Source organism: Amblyraja radiata, chromosome 16 (genome assembly GCF_010909765.2).
Source record: "Amblyraja radiata isolate CabotCenter1 chromosome 16, sAmbRad1.1.pri, whole genome shotgun sequence".
NCBI lineage: Eukaryota > Metazoa > Chordata > Chondrichthyes > Rajiformes > Rajidae > Amblyraja > Amblyraja radiata.
In genome coordinates this window covers 34,401,327-34,421,105 of record NC_045971.1, presented here as the reverse complement: position 1 = coordinate 34,421,105, position 19,779 = coordinate 34,401,327, and the positions used below count along the sequence as shown (strand labels likewise).

General features: G+C 49.5%; 1 protein-coding gene across 3 annotated transcripts in view; it reads left to right on the top strand.

Annotated features, from left to right (window-relative positions):
• fmnl1 (formin like 1) overlaps positions 1-19,779 on the top strand; it is a 295,202-nt gene that overhangs the window by 271,715 nt on the left and 3,708 nt on the right. Inside the window, exon 27 of one of the 3 annotated variants that reach the window (XM_033035439.1) lies at positions 10,263-10,374. The exons of the other annotated variants lie outside the window; for them this stretch is intronic. Within the exon in view, the coding sequence (XP_032891330.1) occupies positions 10,263-10,354 (92 nt within the window). The 3' untranslated portion in view covers positions 10,355-10,374. The remainder of the gene's footprint in view (positions 1-10,262; positions 10,375-19,779) is intronic. 3 annotated transcript variants of the gene reach the window in all.

Sequence of the window (19,779 nt, the reverse complement as noted above, 5' to 3'; positions counted from 1 at the left end):
CGGTGGACCGAAGGGCCTGTTTCCGCGCTGTATCTTTAAACTAAACTAAACTAAAATAAACTAAACTTATCTAACAAATAAAACAATGGAAATCCGTGCTAGCTTTGAGATAAAGTGACAGCAGTTCTTTCTAACAGCTTTTTCCCATTGTCAGGGTATGGAGCACAAGAGCATAGGTATAAGGCGAGAGGAAGATGTATTAAAGGGGACCTGAGGGGTTTATACAGAGAAAGATTATTGTCTGGAATATGCTGCTAAAGGAAATTGTAGAACCAAGTACAATCACAATATTTAAGCGACACTGAAGTCAAACACTTAAAAAGGAAGGAATGAGATCCTAATGTGTGCAAATGTAACTAAGAATGGGGGAAAAGGTCAGTGTGGATGTGGGAGGCAGAATGACGATGGCAGCAAGGCCAGTTTGGTTTTCATTGAACTCTCTCCACCTAAAGAGTGGTTGGTGGTGAACAATTGGAGCTCCCAAGACTTGGTCAGTGGATTCATTCAATGGAATATCAACAGAGCAGAGGCTACAATCTCATTGAATGGTGGTATAGGGCGCAGGGGTAAATGTCCTGGGCCAATTTATTGCAACTGTATTGGTCATTGAGGAACTGATTGGGCAGAATGAAGCCTTTTCCAGCCAGTGGCAGTATTGATTGTGGAAGAGCACTCCGTCTTGATATGATTATTTAATAAGAACAAATTGGATGTTGTCAAGCTGGAAAAGGTTCAGAGAAGATTAACGAGGACATTACTCAGACTCGAGGGTCTGAACTACAGGGGGAGGTTGAGTAGGCTGGGACTCGATTTCTTGGAGTGCAGGAGGATGAGGGGTGATGTTATAGAAGTGTATAAATCGGGTGGATGCACAGTCTCTTGCCCAGAGTAGGTGAATTGAGGACCAGAGGACATAGATTTATGGTGAAGGAGAAAAGATCTGGAATCTGAGGGGTAACTTTTTCACATAGATGGTGGATGTATGGAACGAGATACCGGAGGAGGTAGTTGAGGCAGGGACTATTGCAATGTTTAAGAAGCAATTACACAGGTACATGGATAGAGGAGATATGGGCCAAACGCAGGTAGGTGGGATGAGTGTAGATGGGACATGTTGGTCAGCGTGGGCAAGCTGGTCCGATGGGCCTGTTTCCACACTGTATGACCATGACTCTATGGCTACAATCAGGGATGTAATTGTAGGACAGGATACAGAAAAAATAATGATATTTACAATTTCTTTAAAAACTGGAGTGAGCCATGAAGGAAGCAAAGACAACATTTTCTTTCTGTCCATCACCGCTGCAGTTGTACAGTTTGGGCACCTTGTTGGGAGCATTTCTGGCTGTGTTGTCACAATTTACTTTCATCAGTTTAAGAGCTGAAACATCATGGACAATAACTCTGCAAATCCCCTCACAGCGAAGGGTTCAGAAAGTGGAGTCTTAACTAAACCTCTGACCATTCACATAGAGAATATTTTAACAAGTATTTTACGCGATGGCGCTGCGGTAGAGTTGCTGCCTTACAGCGCTTGCAGCACCAGAGACCCAGGTTTGATCCCGACTACGGGTGCTGTCTGTACAGAATTAGTAAGATTAAATGAGAATTTACCAGTTCGAAGTTTGATCATTATTTTATGAGGAGTACGTTGAGGGAATACGTGAAGAACCCTGCCAGGACGCATGCGTGTCATTCTTCAAAGCAGCGGTGTGAAATCACAGATAACTGTAATGACTGAACATAGTAAGATTAGAGAAGAAAATACCAGTTGAGTATATGATCAAGGGTGGGAGCGGAGGGCACGTATTCCCTCAACGTACTCCTCATAAAATAATGATCAAACTTCGAACTGGTAAGTTCTCGTTTAATCTTACTATTTTACTTCGGAGTCACGTGAGTGACTACGTGAAGATTTCAAAGCTCTGTGATTTCATGCCGTGGAAACGAGTCCATGCATCACATCTGCCTTAATTGACTGTGGGAGGAATTGTGTTAACATGTTTAGACATGAATCCAACATTGAAATCCATGATAAATTATTAACAACAATTATAGCCCCTATATATGGGGTGAAATTATATTACAGAACTTAAAATTGATTCTGCAAAGTTCCAGGTTTAACTACTGGTTTGTGGTAGAATAGTTAGAACATTTTCCCCTTATCCATCCTGCTGTCTCGAGGATTTGGTCCATTGGTAATTTCAGTTCCATAGCTGCTGATGTAGCTGCAGCCCTGGTGGAATAAGATTTGAATATGTTAGTATCCACCCCAGCTGTTGTTAAAACCTGTTTCAGCCATCTGGAAATAGTTTGAACCGACACTTTTTTGTGGGTTGTTTGTGGCTGATTAGTAGTGTCATCTCATAGCCTCAGATGTTTTTGGTGTTCTCCATATATAACAATAATTGTCTTATTATACAGAGACGATATCTGTAGGGTAATCCCTAAATTCTATTTTGAGGCCTGATGATCCTGGTCTGTTCTGTTTGACTAATTCGTAATATGAAACGTTATATTCCTGTTGAAGAAGTCATATAGTACAGCCTTAACTTATGTACGACTGTACCCTTAGTGCCGTGACCAAAGCCATCAGCATGACTGTTTTGTGCGTCAGTCTTTGCAGGGACAGAGCTGTTGCTGGAGACCAATTCCTTAGCAACGTTAGGGCAATACTCATATCCCATTTTAGAGAGTACCTGGTTCTTGGGGGATTGATATTAAAAATTCCCCTCATAAGTTTGGTTACCAGGGGTGAGTCCCAACAGAATGACGCTCTGATCCTTGCCATAGATATGTTGAAAGGGCACTTCTGGCGCAGTTAATGGCACTGTAACTGAGCCCCTCATCATAATGGAGGCCTGCCAGGAATTCCAGAACAAACGTTATGTTCATCGAACTGTAGGTGATGTTGTTTCTGTGACAATATATCCCCCATTTCCTGATGTATACCAGATATAGTTTTTTGGTGGACTGTCTGTGGCCCGCTGAGATAATGTTCAATGTTCGGTCCGCCAGTCCCAGTTGCAGTAGAGGTTTCTTTAGACTCTACAAATTGATAGGTCTGTTGTATTTGACATGGATGGGTTCCCCTGTTACGGGATGAACCAATAATCTGGTTGTTTCAGGATGGTGATACATGGTTAAAACCCGTGTCGAGTATCACAGGGAACCATGGTTAAGTAGGCCAATCGGCACTACCAATTAACAGACGCCGAGTCTTGTTGTATTTTTTGTAATACCCAACTGATGATGCAGAAAAGGAGGGAATGCGTAGATAAACAATTGCCCCCTCAATGCAGTGAAAAGCATCTGTCCCTGCTGTCCCAGGGTCTGGTTCCCAAGAAACACAGTTTGGTAACTGGTGATTAAATCTTATTTTATTGAATTTGCGTGACCTGATGTCTGTCACTGAATTTTGGGTTACCTGGTAGGTAAGTAGCTGATATTCAAATATTTCTCTGGATACACCATTACCAAATTGTATTAGTCAGATTGTCACTCTGTAGTCTAACATGCTGGTGATTTATCCCAGAGCAATATGACTTTAGGCCATAGAACGCACCCCACATTTCCAGGTAGTTTATGCCCAGTGTCTGTGATAATGATGCCTCCTGTGCCTCCTCTACCTGGTAGAGGAGCCTCCTGTGCCTCCTCTACCTCCACAGATGGAGATGGAATTGGTAGTACCCCAACCAAGTGCACTGGCATCAGTTTGTAGCACCACTAAGGGTTTGCTGATAACGATAGGGTTGGAACAATGCCGAATGTTATCCCTCCACCATTTTAATTCCATAAACGTTGATTGGTGGCTTATTGGTCTGTCGAAATTACCAGTATTAACTTTGAGTGTTTGTATTTTTGCCATTTGTAGATTTTTGGTAATACAAAGGTCCAAATTGTGTGGCTGGAAAGGCAGACACTATATGCCAATTACCCTTGCTACCAATCTGATAGACGGTTCACTGATGTCAGTGGGGTTGTTGCAGGCCTCAGTTAAGACTGTAGCCTTGTCCTTTGGTAAAGTCACCGACATGTGAGCTGTCAATAGTGAACCCCAAATAATCCATTATGTTGGTAGGCGTTAGTTTAGATTTAACTGGATGGATGATAACCCCAGTTTTCACCCAATTGTATGGTGGCTGTTACAGCTAGTTTGGCCAACTCCAAAGTTATGCCCACAATTAGTATGATCATATGATTATGTATTTGGTAGAGCTCTATACTGCCAGAGCTGCCCCATCCAGTTGAATTTTTTAAAAATAACGTTTGTGATCAGTCCGTGTAGGCACTGAATAGTAAGCATCTTTTAAGTCGATGCTAGCCATGGAGTAGCCTTTGGAAATCAGTTCTTTAGCAGTTACCAGTTCCCATTTTGTACTGAATATATAGTACAATGTATTCAATTTGGTCAATTCGATGATGATGCGACTGTCACCATCTATTTTGTTTTTGGTAAAGATATAAGACACAAATTCCAGCCAATCGTGTTGCACAATTCAATGGTATATCCCTGGATACTGCTTAGGTCTGTAGTTGATATACCCCATGTATCCAAAAGAGTGTAATCTCCCACCAATATGTGTATTATCCACTCTTCCTATAATTTGTAAGGGACCAGACCCACCTACCTCCATTGTTACCAGTGGAAGTTTGCTTCTTCTGTGTAGTCTACGTGGAGGTTGAGGCGCCGGTGTCTGGGTTTGTTTTTGGGTTGGGGGTTTGCGCATCTTCCAGGAAGGCCGGTCGGGGCTATGATCTGAAAGACCGCTGTCCTGTATGCCTGGCCTTTGAGCTTTCACCAGCTTCTCTTGTTCTGCTGGTGGGTGCATAAGGGTGCTGTCTTTGGCTGTAGGAGATCCTTAATGTTGTCGCCTTTATGAGCCCCAAAGTTTTTCTAAGTCCTGCTCCGACATGTTTCCAGATGCTATTTCCACGACTGGAACATTCAGGGATACGCAGTTTCCTGGTCCCAAGTATTTTTGCAGTGGTATCCATCGTGGTCTGGCTGTATGTATTTGGACACCATGACCAGTAGTTTTGCCTTCCTGCACCCCCTGCACACTTGTAGTTTTGTTCGTCAAAACCCCTCTTCAGGGTCAGCCCAGAATTGACCCCCCAGTACTCCCCTCTGACGAGGGAGATGCACTGTGCAGCCCTACGTAAGGTGCTGCTGTGGGTGTTTTTTATATCCCCACGGTGACTAGACTCCATCTCCCGGAGTCTGTCATGTTGGAGCTTTTGCTCCATAAGCCGCTCCAACCGGCTCCAGCGCTCACAGTCGCCGGCCGCTCGCGGCTGCTCAAAGTCGGACTCATCAGTCAACGACTCTTTTGATTTTCTTCTTGCCTTCCCGCCCAGAAGCAGTGTTTAATCTGGCCGGTGCGGGGGCGATGTCGGGCACAGCTGTTCCCTTACGGGTGATTCCTGTGCCGCCGGCCGCTGCTGGCGTCCGCAACTCCGCGGTCTTCCTCCGCCAGCTTTGTCGCAGCTCTGGTCGACTTCTTTGCCTTGTGCATGTTTCCCCACCTGTAGAACAGTATGGGAACAATAAAGACCGCAGTATCACTTACCTGCAGGTCCAGGCTTAAAATTTGCCGTTATGGGGGAACGTCCTTCTACCCCTCCTCCTGCCGTTTTGACAAAGCCAACGGCTCCATTCTGTATAGTCTCCCGCCCAGCCATGGTGTTTAATCTGGCCGGTGCGGGAGCGAAGTCGGGCACAGCTGTTCCCTTACGGGTGATTCCTGTGCCGCCTGCCGTTGTTTGCACAGCTCTCCATGTTTCCCCACCTGTGAAACAGTATGGGGAGAATAAATACCGCAGTTTCACTTACCTGCAGGTCCAGGTTTAAACTGTCGCTACGGGGGAACGTCGTTCCACCCCGCCTCCTGCCGTTTCGACTTGTCAAAGTCGACGGCCCCATTCTGAATAGTCTCCTGCCCGGCCGTGGTGTTCTGGCCGGCGCGGGACCAAAAGTCGGCACAGCTGATCCCACTTACGGGGCTTGTGCCTTCAGCTGCTGCTGGCTCCCGCAACTTCGCGGTCCTCCCCAGCCAGCTTCACTCGCAGCACTTGTGGACACTATTTTGTCCAGCTTCCCCCCTGTGTAAAACAGCGCGGGGAACAAAAAACTACCGCAGAGTAAGTCACTTACCTGCAGGTCGCGGTTTCAAACTTACCGCTGCGGGGGAACGCTCCACCCCGTCTGTCGTTTCGCAAGCGTGAAAGCGATATGGCACGCATGCGTTCTGGCGGGGTTCTTCACGTAGTCACTCACGTGACTCCGAAGTAAAATAGTATGTTTTCCCTGTGACCTGCGTGGGTTTTTTCCGAGATCTTCGGTTTCTTCCCATGCTCCATAGACGTACAGGTTTGTAGGTTAATTGGCTTGGGTTTGTATATGTGGTATAAGTGTAAATTCTCCCTTGTGTGTAGGCTTGTGTTCATGTGCAGGGATCGCTGGTGGGTGTGGACTCTGTGGGCCTTTTTCCGCGCTGTATCTCTAAACTAAAAACTAAACTAAACTAAAAAAAATAAGGGTAGCATGGTAGTGCAGCTGTAGAGTTACAGCTTCAGAGTCTCGCGTTCCATCCTGACTACGGTTACTGTCTTTAAGGAGTTTGTACGTTACCTCTGTGACCGTGTGGGATTTCTCCGGGTGCTCCGGTTTCCTCCCACACTCCAAAAATGTACAGGTTTGTATGTCATTTGGCTCGGTATAATTGTAAATTGTCCCTAATGTGTATAGGATAGTGATAGTGTAGGGGGATTGCTGGTCGGCACGGACTCGGTGGGCTCGAAGGACCTGTTTCCGTGCAGTATCTCTAAACTAAACTGCTGAACTATTAAAACGAATCATAATCATCATAATCATACTTTATTAGCCAAGTATGTTTTGCAACATATGAGGAATTTGTTTTGCCTGTACTAATAAAAAGCATGAGAACGCACAAAATACATTTTAACATAAACATCCACCGCAGTGACTCCTCCGCATTCCACACTGTGATGGAAGGCGAAAAAAAGTTCAATCTCTCCCTTCTTTGTCCTCCAGTGGTCGGGGGCCTCTAAGCTATAGTTGATGGGACGATCTTACTCCCGTAGTCGGTGGCGAGCCTCTTCATTGGGGCGATCAAGCTCCTGCATCGGGGGGATGTCAGCTCCCTGCGCCGGACGATCTGATCCCAGGTCGGGGCTTGTTGAACGTCATGCGGCTTTTGGAGCCTCCGACATCGGTCTCTTAACCGGGACTGCGAGCTCCTGATGTTAAAGTCCGCAGGCCGTGGCTGGAGCGTCAATCCCAGGCAAGGGATTGGCTCCGATGTTAAGTCCACATCGGGGCACAAAGTCAGTCCCGAGCAAGGCCTCCAGCTCCACAATGTTAGGCCGTAGAGCGACCGGAGATACGACCCAGAAAACAATCATATCTACGGCAAGGTGAGAGATTGAAAAAAAGTTTCCCCCGACCCCCTCCTCCAACCCCCACATAAAACAAACCAGAGAACATTAATACAAACTTTTTAAACACACTAATAATAACAAAAAAAAGACAAAAGGACAGACAGGCTGTTGGCGAGGCTGCCATCGAAGCGCCACCCGGTGGTAAAATCATCTTTAAAGTCCTTATCTTTCGGTGTGCCAGTTGGTATTGATTTGCGTTTAATGCTGGATGGAATGAATATTGAGATGTATTATTAACCAAGAGAACCCACAATCTCTTCCCACGACATTATCTTATTCAACTGTCAGGCAGGTGGGGCATTGCACTGCAACAGATAGCTCCATTTCTACATTTCTGGACAATTACAAAGCAGCGGTGCCCAAAGGAGAGGGGTTCCCACAGGAAGGTGCCCACAGGAGGGTGGTGCCCACAGGGTGGTGCCCACGGGAGGGTGCCCACAGGGTGGTGCCCACAGGAGGATGCCCACAGGGTGGTGCCCACAGGTGGGTGCCCACAAGAGGGAGGTGCCCACAGGGTGGTGCCCACAGGAGGGTGGTGCCCACAGGGTGGTGCCCACAGGAAGGTGCCCACAGGTGGGTGCCCACAGGAGGGTGCCCACAGGAGGGTGGTGCCCACGGGAGGGTGCCCACAGGTGGGTTCCCACAGGAGGGTGGTGCCCACAGGAGGGTGCCCACAGGGTGGTGCCCACGGGAGGGTGCCCACAGGTGGGTGCCCACAGGAGGGTGGTGCCCACGGGAGGGTGCCCACAGGAGGGTGGTGCCCACGGGAGGGTGCCCACAGGTGGGTTCCCACAGGTGGGTGCCCACAGGAGGGTGGTGCCCACAGGGTGGTGGTGCCCACAGGAGGGTTCCCACAGGAAGGTGCCCACAGGGTGGTGCCCACAGGAGGGTGGTGCCACAGGAGGGTGCCCACAGGGTGGTGCCCACAGGTGGGTGCCCACAAGAGGGAGGTGCCCACAGGGTGGTGCCCACAGGAGGGTGCCCACAGGGTGGTGCCCACAGGGTGGTGCCCACAGGAGGGTGCCCACAGGAGGGTGCCCACAGGGTGGTGCCCACAGGGTGGTGCCCACAGGGTGGTGCCCACAGGAGGGTGCCCACAGGGTGGTGCCCACAGGGTGGTGCCCACAGGAGGGTGCCCACAGGAGGGTGCCCACAGGGTGGTGCCCACATGAGGGTAGTGTCCACAGGGTGGTGCCCACAGGGTGGTGCCCACAGGAGGGTGGTGCCCACAGTAGAGGTGGTGCCCACAGGGTGGTGGGGTGCCCACAGGAGGGTGCCCACAGTGCCCACAGGGTGGTGCCCACAGGTAGGGTGCCCACAGTGGTGCCCACATGAGGGTGCCCACAGGGTGGTGCCCACAGGAGGGTAGTGCCCACAGGGTGGTGCCCACAGGGTGGTGCCCACAGGAGGGTGCCCACATGAGGGTAGTGCCCACAGGAGGGTGCCCACAGGGTGGTGCCCACAGGAGGGTGCCCACAGGGTGGTGCCCACAGGGTGGTGCCCACATGAGGGTGGTGCCCACAGGAGGGTGCCCACAGGGTGGTGCCCACATGAGGGTAGTGCCCACAGGAGGGTGCCCACAGGAGGGTGCCCACAGGGTGGTGCCCACATGAGGGTGGTGCCCACAGGAGGGTGCCCACAGGAGGGTGCCCACAGGAGGGTGCCCACAGGGTGGTGCCCACAGGAGGGTGCCCACAGGGTGGTGCCCACAGGGTGGTGCCCAGGGCAGGGACATATCTCCTTTGCCACCATCAACATAGTGACGTTATGGCCACCGGATGGTTGTGTGAAGAATGCCAGCATGCAAACTCCTCACTGTTGTAACAGAATTATTGTCACAAACTTGTGGGCTGAGAATAAGTCTCACTCAGTGATGGATCAGTTTAGCTGAAAACGGCCTTTGCAACTCTCACTGTCTGCCTTTGCTCTTGTCTCTTCCCCTCCTGCCTCCTGCCTTTTGCCTCTACCCTTTTTCTCTTCTTTTAAACCCACCTCCCTCTTCTTCATTACTGTTTCTAAATATTAATCTGCTTCAAAATCTTGTTCTTCATCTTTTCTCTCTCGCTCATTCTATCTCTCTCACCCCCCCCCCCCCATCATGCTACTCCCCCTCTCCCACCTCTCCCCCTCTCCTTCCTCCTGCTCCTCCCCACCACTCCTCACTGCCCCTCCTGCTCCCCTCTCCCACCACTGCCTCCCTACCTCTCCTCCCTCTCCCCCTGCCTTTCCCTCCTGCTCCTCCCTCCCACCACTCATCCCCCTCCTGCTCCACCACTGCCACCCTCTCCCCCCTCTCCCCCTCCCACCACTCCTCCCCTCCTGCTTCACCTCTGCTACCCTCTCCCCCTCCCCCCTCTCCTCCTCCCACTACTCCCCCTCCTGCTCCACCTCTGCCACCCTCTCCCCCTCCCACTACTCCCCCCTCCTGCTCCACCTCTGCCACCATCTCCCCCCTCTCCCCCTCCCACCACTCCTCCCCCTCCTGCTCCACCTCTGCCACCATTTCCCCCCTCTCCCCCTCCCACCACTCCTCCCCCTCCTGCTCCACCTCTGCCACCCTCTCCCCCTCTCTCCCCTCTCCCCCTCTCTCCACTCTCCCCCCTCCCCCTCTCCCCCCTCTGCCCCTCCCACCATTCCCCCCCCCCACCTCCTGCTCCACCTCTGCCACCCTCTCCCCCCTCTCCCCCTCCCACCACTCCCCCTCCTCCTGCTCCACATCTGCCACCCTCTCCCCCCCCTCGCCCCCCCCTCCCGCTCCCCCTCTTCGTGTCCCCTCTCGCTGGACCACGTCTGGGCAGCATTGAAGACTGTTCCCTTCACAGCACGGACTGGCAAACGCTCGTCTCGACTCTTGTACGATGCCTCGTTTACTGACGACAGCCCACCGTAGTGGCCTCCGTACCATCACTGGTAACTCAGCTGTTCTGTTATCACATCCAGTCCCATTGCATCAGGGGCTGAGATCATCCAGTCATCACATCCTGCATGTAAACGCAACAAGCCATTTCACTACTGAGGTCCACACAGTCAATCCAATGAAATTACTGTGGTACTCTTCAGCTGATTTCATGTTAGATCAACCTATCATCACAAGTCCTATCAAACTACGACAATAGGCCTAAATACCTCATGAAGTCATTGTGTGTTTACCATAATATCAAAAAAAATCATCCTAGAGTTGCACACTAGACACAGATTAGTATGGATGTCAGAGGCTATGGGGAGAAGGCAAGAGAATGGGGTTAGGAGGGAGAGATAGATCAGCCACGATTGAATAGCGGAGTAGACTTGATGGGGTGAATCGTCTTATACTATTCCTTTCACTTATGAACATGAATCATATTTGTATTAATTAAAACAATTGTGTTTTAGAGGGATATGGGTCAGACGTAGGCAGATGGGACTAGTGTAGTTGGTCAGCATGTTGGGCTGAAGGGCCTGTTTCCACGCTGTATGACTCTAACATTTCACTGACAGAAATAGTTTAATGATTTACTTAATTTTAGTTTAGTTTAGAGATACAACGTGGAAACAGGCCCTTCGGCCCACCGAGTCTACACCCACCAACAATCACCCATACACTAGTTCTACCCTCCAGTCAAGGGACAATTGACAGAAGCCAATTAACCTATTAAGCCTTGCTGTTTGTGGTTACCTAACAACAGGATTGCTCCTTATTTGAAAAGCAGATTATTTGCCAATTGCAGGGGAGGAAAGGTCAGCACTAGGGAATGGTAAACCACAGGAGAACCTTGTATTTATTTTCATGATCTCCGGACAACCAGAAGTGCTTTCAGTACATGTACATTCCTTGGGCTTGCATTTACTGTTTATAATGTTAAAATGCAGGCGGCTGATCAGTGCACAGGAAGGTTCCATGCAGGGAAATGTAGTAAAAGGCCAGAAATCCCAGCACACATTTTAAAAATGAGTCACCTCCTGGGCCTTCTGTGTGTCCAACAACATCTGCTCAAGGCTTTTCAGTATTTATGAGGCTGATGGTGACAGAATTCCACACACCTTGAAGTTGACTCTTGCTTCATCATTGTTTAAGCAGGGGGGGGGGGGGGGGGAAGCTAGACTTATTCATGTTTCTGCTAGGGAGTTAGTAACATCCATTATATTTGGCCACGTCTCCTCAGGTGCTGTCTGTGTGGAGTTTGCACACTCTCTCTGTATGGGTTTCACCCAGGTGCTCTGGTTTCTCCTTGCCTCCCCAAAACGTGGGTTGGTTGGTGAATTGGTCTCTGTAAACTGTCCCTGGTGTGTAGGTGAGGGGTGGAGTCTAGTGAAGGGTAGGTGGGGAGGGGTTGGTGAGAATAAGGGCAGAGAAACAGGGATGAGGATGGGATCAGTGCCAAAGTAGGTGGTTTGGTGGCTGAAGGGCCTGTTTCCATGCAGCATTACTCTGTGACTCTTTGTTACAGAGTCGGGGAGCTAGGCGAGTGGGAAGCCTTACTCCAGTTCAAGCCAGCAGCTTCAGAAGAGAAAGGGGAACTGTATAAGAAAGGGACAAGTTGTGATGAGATTACTAAGTACATTTCAGCTGGTGACCTGACCAGGTGAAGCATCCAACAAGTGGTGCAAGGACTGAAGACCTCATTCTGGAGACAATGAATGGAGAGCAGAATTATTCCCTGCTGAAATAGCTCTGTGTTTGTTTGCAAAACCCCCACGTAAGATCCTGTAGGTCAAGCATTTTGCAATTTGCTCAATAATAGAAGAATGTGAATCTCAGGACCTGTTAGAAGACTGCTGGGTCTCAATACATAGGATCAGTAAAGCAGGCAGCTGACAGGACTAGGCAGTACAGAAACAAGCCCTTTCACCCAAATCATCCACAACAACTAAGATCCCCTATCTAATCTAGTCCCATTTGCCCGTGTTTGGTCTATTTCCCTCTAAGCCTTTCTATCCATATACTTGTCCAATTGTCTTCAAATGTTATAGTTTCTACCTCAACTACCCCCACTGGCAGCATAGGATCCTTTCTGGTAAATGTTGCCCCTCAGGTTAGACATAGACATAGAAAATAGGTGTAGGAGGAGGCCATTCGGCCCTTTGAGCCAGCGCCGCCATTCACTGTGATCATGGCTGATCGTCCCCAATCAATAACCCGTGCCTAACTTCTCCCCATATCCCTTGATTCCACCTGCCCCTAGAGCTCTATCTAACTCTCTCTTAAATCCATCCGGTGATTTGGCCTCCACTGCTCCCTGTGGCAGGGAATTCCACAAATTTACAACTCTCTGGGTGAAAAAGTTTATTCTCACCTCAGGCTTAAATGACCTCCCCTTTATTCTAAGACTGTGGCCCCCTGATTCTGGACTCGCCCAACATTGATTAGTATTCAATCTTTCCCCTCCCACCTTAAACCTATGTCCTCTGGTTCTTGATTCTCCTTTTCTGGGTAATCACCCTATGTATGCCCCGATTTTATACATGGCCTGTAAGATCACCCCTCAGCCTCCTTTTGCTCCAAGGATTGCAGGGAATTGTCTTCAGACTGCAGCCTGTGGACAACACGGCAAATGTTTTCTCCCTCCCTTTTTAGACATTGGTCTAACGTGCTTTTAGAACATAGAACAGTACAACACAAGAACAGGCCCTTCAGCCCACAATGTCTGTGCCAAACATGATGCTGAAACCAACCATAATGCTGAAACTGTTATCTGCCTGCACACATAACCCTATTCCCTCCATCACCTGTATATCCATGTGCCTCCTAAATGCCACTCCTGCATCCACCTCATCTGCCTTGATGCCATTCATTTCAATAGTTCAAGAGTTGGCATGGTTATCACATCAATCACTGTTTGCACATTTTCTGACTAAGGAACAAATAGAATTTAAGACGTCTATAAAACTGCCATCTCTTCATTAGGCAGGGATGGTGTGAGATGTGATATTTGATCCACCCTTCACCAACTGAACACTGATGCTCACAGGTCATGTCTGAATGGCAGTTACCTTGCATCACCTTGTGTTTATTCCACCATATTTAATCAGGTGCTACTTGTATGGGTGCCTTTGTGGATTGCTGTGTTTGGCGGCGATGTTTTGTAACTCTCTGTGGTTTCTGCTTCTGATGCTGTGTTTCTGCTGCCTGCCTGCCTGCCTGCCTGCCTGCCTGCCTGCCTGCCTGCCTGCCTGCCTGCCTGCCAGCCACTCTGTGCCGTTGCCTGTCGCTGGGGCTGCTACTGTCGCCGGCTTTGCTTCCCGCCTCTGTGTGCTGCTTGTCCTCTCTCTGCTCTCCCCTCTCGCTGCCTGCAGCCCACCCAGCTGGGCACTCCAGGTAAGCTGCACCCTCTGTCACTGTACTGTATCTGTGACCGCAAAGTAGACAAAACATTAGCTCTGGAATCCCAGCCAGTCTCTTCACTTCATCAGAACTGGACATGTATCAGATGGGCCGTCAGACTTCAGCATGGATCACACACTGGGATTGGGGCGATGTGTATTAGTGGTGGATCTTGGTGGGTTTGGTGCTGATAGTGAGTTTCTGTTGGGATGGGGCATGTGTGTTGAGGAATGAGCCATGTATGTCAGCATGGGAGCTGGGTCGTGGGCATGGAGCTGAGGATTGATCATGGACATGGGTATAGTTTAGTTTAGTTTAGAGGTATAGCTCAGAAATAGATTGTTCGGCCCACCGAGTTCACACCGGCCAGCGATCCCTGCACACTAACATTATTCTACACTCACTAGGGATAATTTACAATTATACCAAAGCCAAGTAACCTACAAACCTGTACGTTTTTTGGAGTGTGGGAGGAAAATGGAGCACCCAAAACTGGGGAGAACGTACAAACTCTGTACACTGCACCCATAGTCAGGATTGAACCCAGCTCTGGAGCTGTGAGGCAGCAACTCTACCGCCACCTTGCTGCGTGCCATGCTGGTTGTTGAGAATAAATTACATAGAACATAGAAAAGCACAGCACAGGAATCGGCCTCTCAGCCCACAATGTTGGTGCCAAGATAAATTAATCTCATCTACCTGCACGCGACCCATCTCTCTCCATTCCTTGCATATCCATGTGCCTATCTAAAAGCCTCTTAAACACCCTATCATATCAGCCTCCATCACTGCCCTTGGCAGCACGCTCCAGGCACTCAACACTCTTTGGGCGACATGGAGATGCAGCGGTAGAGTTGCTGCCTCACAGCGCCAGAGACCCGAGTTCCTTCCTGACTACGGGTGCTGTCTGGATGGAGTTTGTATGTTCCCCCGTGAACTGCATGGGTTTTCTCCAGGTGCTCCAGTTTCCTCCCACACTCCAAAGACGTACAGTGTTTATATGCTACAGGTGCACAACCTTTTATCCGAAAGCCTTGGGACCAGACACTTCTCGGATTTCGGAATTTTTCGGATTTCCGAATGGAAGATTTTTAGCGTAGATTAGGTAGGTAGCGCGGGCGGCTTGAAATGTCTGGAGCGGCTGCCTCCCCCCCGGAGACCGGGGAATCATTGTAAATCATTGCTTAAATGTTAGTCAGTTAGTTTGGAGGGATCTTATGTGGTGGGGGGGGGGGGGGGGTGAAGGGGGAAACTTTAATTCTTAGTCCCCTACCTGGTCGGAGAGGCGGGGAGTGGGCAATGCCTTACCGGGTCGCCGTGCAGTAAGCTCCGGAGCGCTGTGGCCGCCGACTCCCAACATCGCGGAGATGGGGGCTGCGGGCGTCCGGCCGCGGGCGGCGCCGGTTGGAGCTCCGACCCCGGCAACTCTACCCCTGGCTGCGCGGCGCTCCAAATCCAGCGCCGCCCGCGGCCGGACACCCGCAGCCCCAGCTCCGCGATGTTGGGAGTCGACGGCGTCGCTGCGCTGGGATACCAGCGGTGAGCGGGCAATGCCTTACCGGGTCGCCGTGCGGTAAGCTCCGGAGCGCTGTGGCCGCCGACACACAACATCGCGGAGCTGGGGCTGCGGGCCGCGCTGGATTTGGAGCGCCGCGCAGCCAGGGGTAGAGTTGCCGGGGTCGGAGCTACAACCGGCGCCGCCCGCGGCCGGACGCCCGCAGCCCCAGCTCCACGATGTTGGGAGTCGACGGCCACAGCGCTCCGGAGCTTACTGCACGGCGACCCGGTAAGGCATTGCCCACTCCCCGCCTCTCCGACCAGGTAGGGGACTAAGAATTAGTTTCCCCCTTCACCCCCCCTCTCTTCACATAAAAGCCCTCCAAACTAACTGACTAACATTTAAGCAATGATTTACAGATGTTTAAGTGTCTCCCCGGTCTCCGGGAGGAGGCAGCCGCTACAGTAATACAGACCTGGGTTGACCGTGGGTCGTTTCGGGTCAAGTTTGGCGCCAAACGCGAGCTTTGGTGTGCAGACGACATCCTGGAAAAAATGTCCGGTTTTCGGAGCTTTTCGGTTTCCGGAACTCCGGATAAAAGGTTGTGCACCTGTAATTGGTAGGTAAAATTGTAAATTGTCAAATTGTAAAGTGTAGGATAGTATCAGTGTGCATGGGATCGCTGGTCGACGTGACACGGTGGGCCGAAGGGCCTGTTCCCGTGCTGTATTTCTAAACTAAACTAAACTGTGTGAAAAACTTTCCCTGCTCTACTCCTTTACACTTTTTACACTTTTCACATTAACGTCAATGAATGGGTTGAGCACTGTGCAGGGGTTGTATTTAGTTGAGGACTGGTTGGTATGGGTTTGGGGTGGGATACATCAGAATGCACCCTGTTTGTGTTGAGGTCAGGTCATCTCACATCACATCACTTATAAAAACATATAACATTCTTAAAGGATTGGACAGGCTAGATGCAGGAAAAATGTTCCCGATGTTGGGGGAGTCCAGAACCAGGGGTCACAGATTAAGAATAAGGGGGAGGCCATTTCGGACTGAGATGAGGAAAAACTTTTTCACCCAGAGAGTTGTGAATCTGTGAAATTTTCTGCCACATTAAGCAGTGGAGGCCAATTCACTGGATGTTTTCAAGAAAGAGTTATAGTTAGCTCTTAGAGCTTAACGAATCAAGGGATATGGGGGAAAAAGCAGGAACGGGGTACTGATTTCAGATGATCAGCCGATTATGTATCCAATTGGCTAGCTCTCCTTGGATCCCATGCTGGAGCTGGCAACCATGCGGAACCTCATCAAATGCCTTGCTGAAAGATCTTCCCTCATCAACCGCTTAGTTACGTCTTGGAAAAACTCAATTAAATTCATGCGACACAATCTTCCACATAAAAATTGACCAAAAAATTCTGGCATCAACCCCTGTCGATGCAAATGCATATGTATCTTATTCCTCAAAATCCTCTCCAGTAACTTGTTTATCGCAGATGTTAGGCTCACTGGTCTATAATTCCCAGGCTTTCCCTTGCAGCCCTTCAGAGGTTAGCCACCCTCCAGCCTTCTGGCACCTCACTCCTCTCCAACAATGATACATATGTCTCAGCCAGGGCTACAGTGTCCTTGGTTATATCTGATCAGGCCTCAGAGATTTATCCACTTCATACTCTACTGTGACTAGTGGCGTGCCTCAGGGTTCAGTGCTGGGCCCGTTACTGTTTGTCATCTACATCAATGATTTGGATGAGAACATACAGGGCAAAATTAGCAAGTTTGCTGATGATGCAAAAGTGTGTGGTTTTGCAGATAGTGAAGATGGTTGTGAACTATTGCAGCAGGATCTGGATCGATTGGCCAGGTGGGCGGAGGAATGGTTGATGGAATTTTATGCAGAGAAGTGTGAGGTGTTGCATTTTGGGACGTCAAACAAGGGCAGGACCTAAATAGTAAATGGTAGGCCTCTGGGTAATGTTGTAAAACAGGGGGATCTAGGAGTACAAGTTCCTTGAAGGTCTAGTCGCAGGTAGATAAGGTGATCACAAAGGCAGAGTATTGAGTATAGAAGTTGGGAGGTCATGTTGCAATTGTATAAGACGTTGGTGAGACCGCATTTAGAATATTGTGTTCAGTTGTGGGCATCATGTTATAAGAAAGATGTTGTCAAGATTGAAAGGGTTCAGAGAAGATTTACGAGGATGTTGCCAGGACTAGAGGGTGTGGGCTATAGGGAGAGGTTGAGTAGGAAAGAACTGCAGATGCTGGTTTAAATGGCAGGTAGACACAAATTCCTCATCCTGGGCCAAGATGTGGCAAAGACGGAGGAATTGGGAGTAGAGGCCCCCGCTCCCTCGTCTTTAGTATGGATATCCAATCACACTCCACCTCCATCCCCCACCAGGAGGGTCTTAAAGCCCTCCATTTCTTCCTCGAACGCAGAACCAGCCAATTTCCGTCTACAACACTCTCCGCCTAGCAGAGCTGGTCCTTACCCTTAACAAGTATAGAAGTTGGGATGTAATGTTAAAATTGTACAAGGCATTGGTGAGGCCAATTCTGGAGTATGGTGTACAATTTTGGTCGCCTAATTATAGGAAGGATGTCAACAAAATAGAGAGAGTACAGAGGAGATTTACTAGAATGTTGCCTGGGTTTCAGCAACTAAGTTACAGAGAAAGGTTGAACAAGTTAGGGCTTTATTCTTTGGAGCGCAGAAGGTTAAGGGGGGACTTGATAGAGGTTTTTAAAATGATGAGAGGGATAGACAGAGTTGACGTGGAAAAGCTTTTCCCACTGAGAGTAGGGAAGATTCAAACAAGGGGACATGACTTGAGAATTAAGGGACTGAAGTTTAGGGGTAACATGAGGGGGAACTTCTTTACGCAGAGAGTGGTAGCTCTGTGGAATGAGCTTCCAGTGAAGGTGGTGGAGGCAGGTTCGTTTTTATCATTTAAAAATAAATTGGATAGTTATATGGATGGGAAAGGAATGGAGGGTTATGGTCTGAGCGCAGGTATATGGGACTAGGGGAGACTATGTGTTCGGCACGGACTAGAGGGGTCGAGATGGCCTGTTTCCGTGCTGTAATTGTTATATGGTTATATGGTTATAAGTTCTCCTTCCACTCCTTCCACTCCTCCAAATTCTAGGCGTACTGTAGATATGGGCACCCGCATGGGCCCCAGCTGTGCCTGCCTCTTTGTAAGGTACGTCAAACAATCACTGTTCCAGGATGAGGTTTTCCATAAAAAGTAATCAAAGATGTCCTCATTCTTTAGGGAACGGGGCTTCCCCTCTTCCATTATAGATGAGGCTCTCACTGGGGTCTCCTCGATATCTTGCAGCTCCGCTCTTACTCCCCCCCCCCATTTATAAAAAGGCCAGAGTCCCCTTGTCTTCACCTTCCACCCCATCAGCCGTCGCAAACAGACAATAATCCTCCAACATTTTCTCCACCTCCAACGGGATCCCACTACTGGCCACATCTTCCCATCTCCACCCTTCCTTCCGCAACTCCCTGGTCAACTCGTCCCTTCCCACACAAACCACCCCCTCCCCAGGTACTTTCCCCTGCAACCGCAGGAGATGCAACACCTGTCCCTTTACCTCCCCTCTCGACTCCGTCCAAGGACCCCGACAGTCTTTTCAAGTGAGGCAGAGGTTCACTTGCACCTCCTCCAACCTCATCTACTGTATCCGTTACTCCAGGTGTGGACTCCTGTACATTGGCGAGACCAAGCGCAGGCTCAGCGATCGTTTCGCTGAACACCTCCGCTCGGTCTGTCTAAACTCACCTGATCTCTCGGTTGCTCAGCACTTTAACTACCCCTCCCTTTCCTACACTGACCTTTCTGCGCAAACTTGAGGAACAACACCTCATATTTTACTTGGGTAGCTTACACCCCAGCGGTATGAACATTGACTTCTCTAACTTCAAATAGCTCTTACTTTCCTCTCTCTCCACACCCCCCCCTCCCAGTTCCCCCACCAGTCTTACTGTCTCCGACTACATTCTATCTTTAGTCTGAAGAAGGGTCTCAACCCGAAACGTCACCCATTCCTTCTTTCCAGAGATGCTGTTTGTCCCACTGAGTTACTCCAGCATTTTGTTTCTACCTTCGAGAGGTTGAGTAGGCTGTGTCTCTATTTCTTGGAGCGCAGAAGGATGAGGGAGATCTTATAGATGTGTATAAAATCATGAGTGGAATAGATCGGGTAGATGCACAAAGTCTCTTGCCCAGAGTAGGGGAATCGAGGACCAGAGGTTTAAGGTGAAGGGGAAAAGATTAAATATGAATCCGAGGGTTAACATTTTCACACAAAGGGTGGTGGGTGTATGGAACAAGCTGCCAGAGGAGGTAGTTGAGGCTGAGACTATCCCATTGTTTAAGAAACAGTTAGACAGGTACATGGATAGGACAAGTTTGGAGGGATATGGACCAAGCGCAGACGGGTGGGACTTGTGTAGCTGGGACATTGTTGGCCGGTGTGGGCAAGTTGGGCCGAA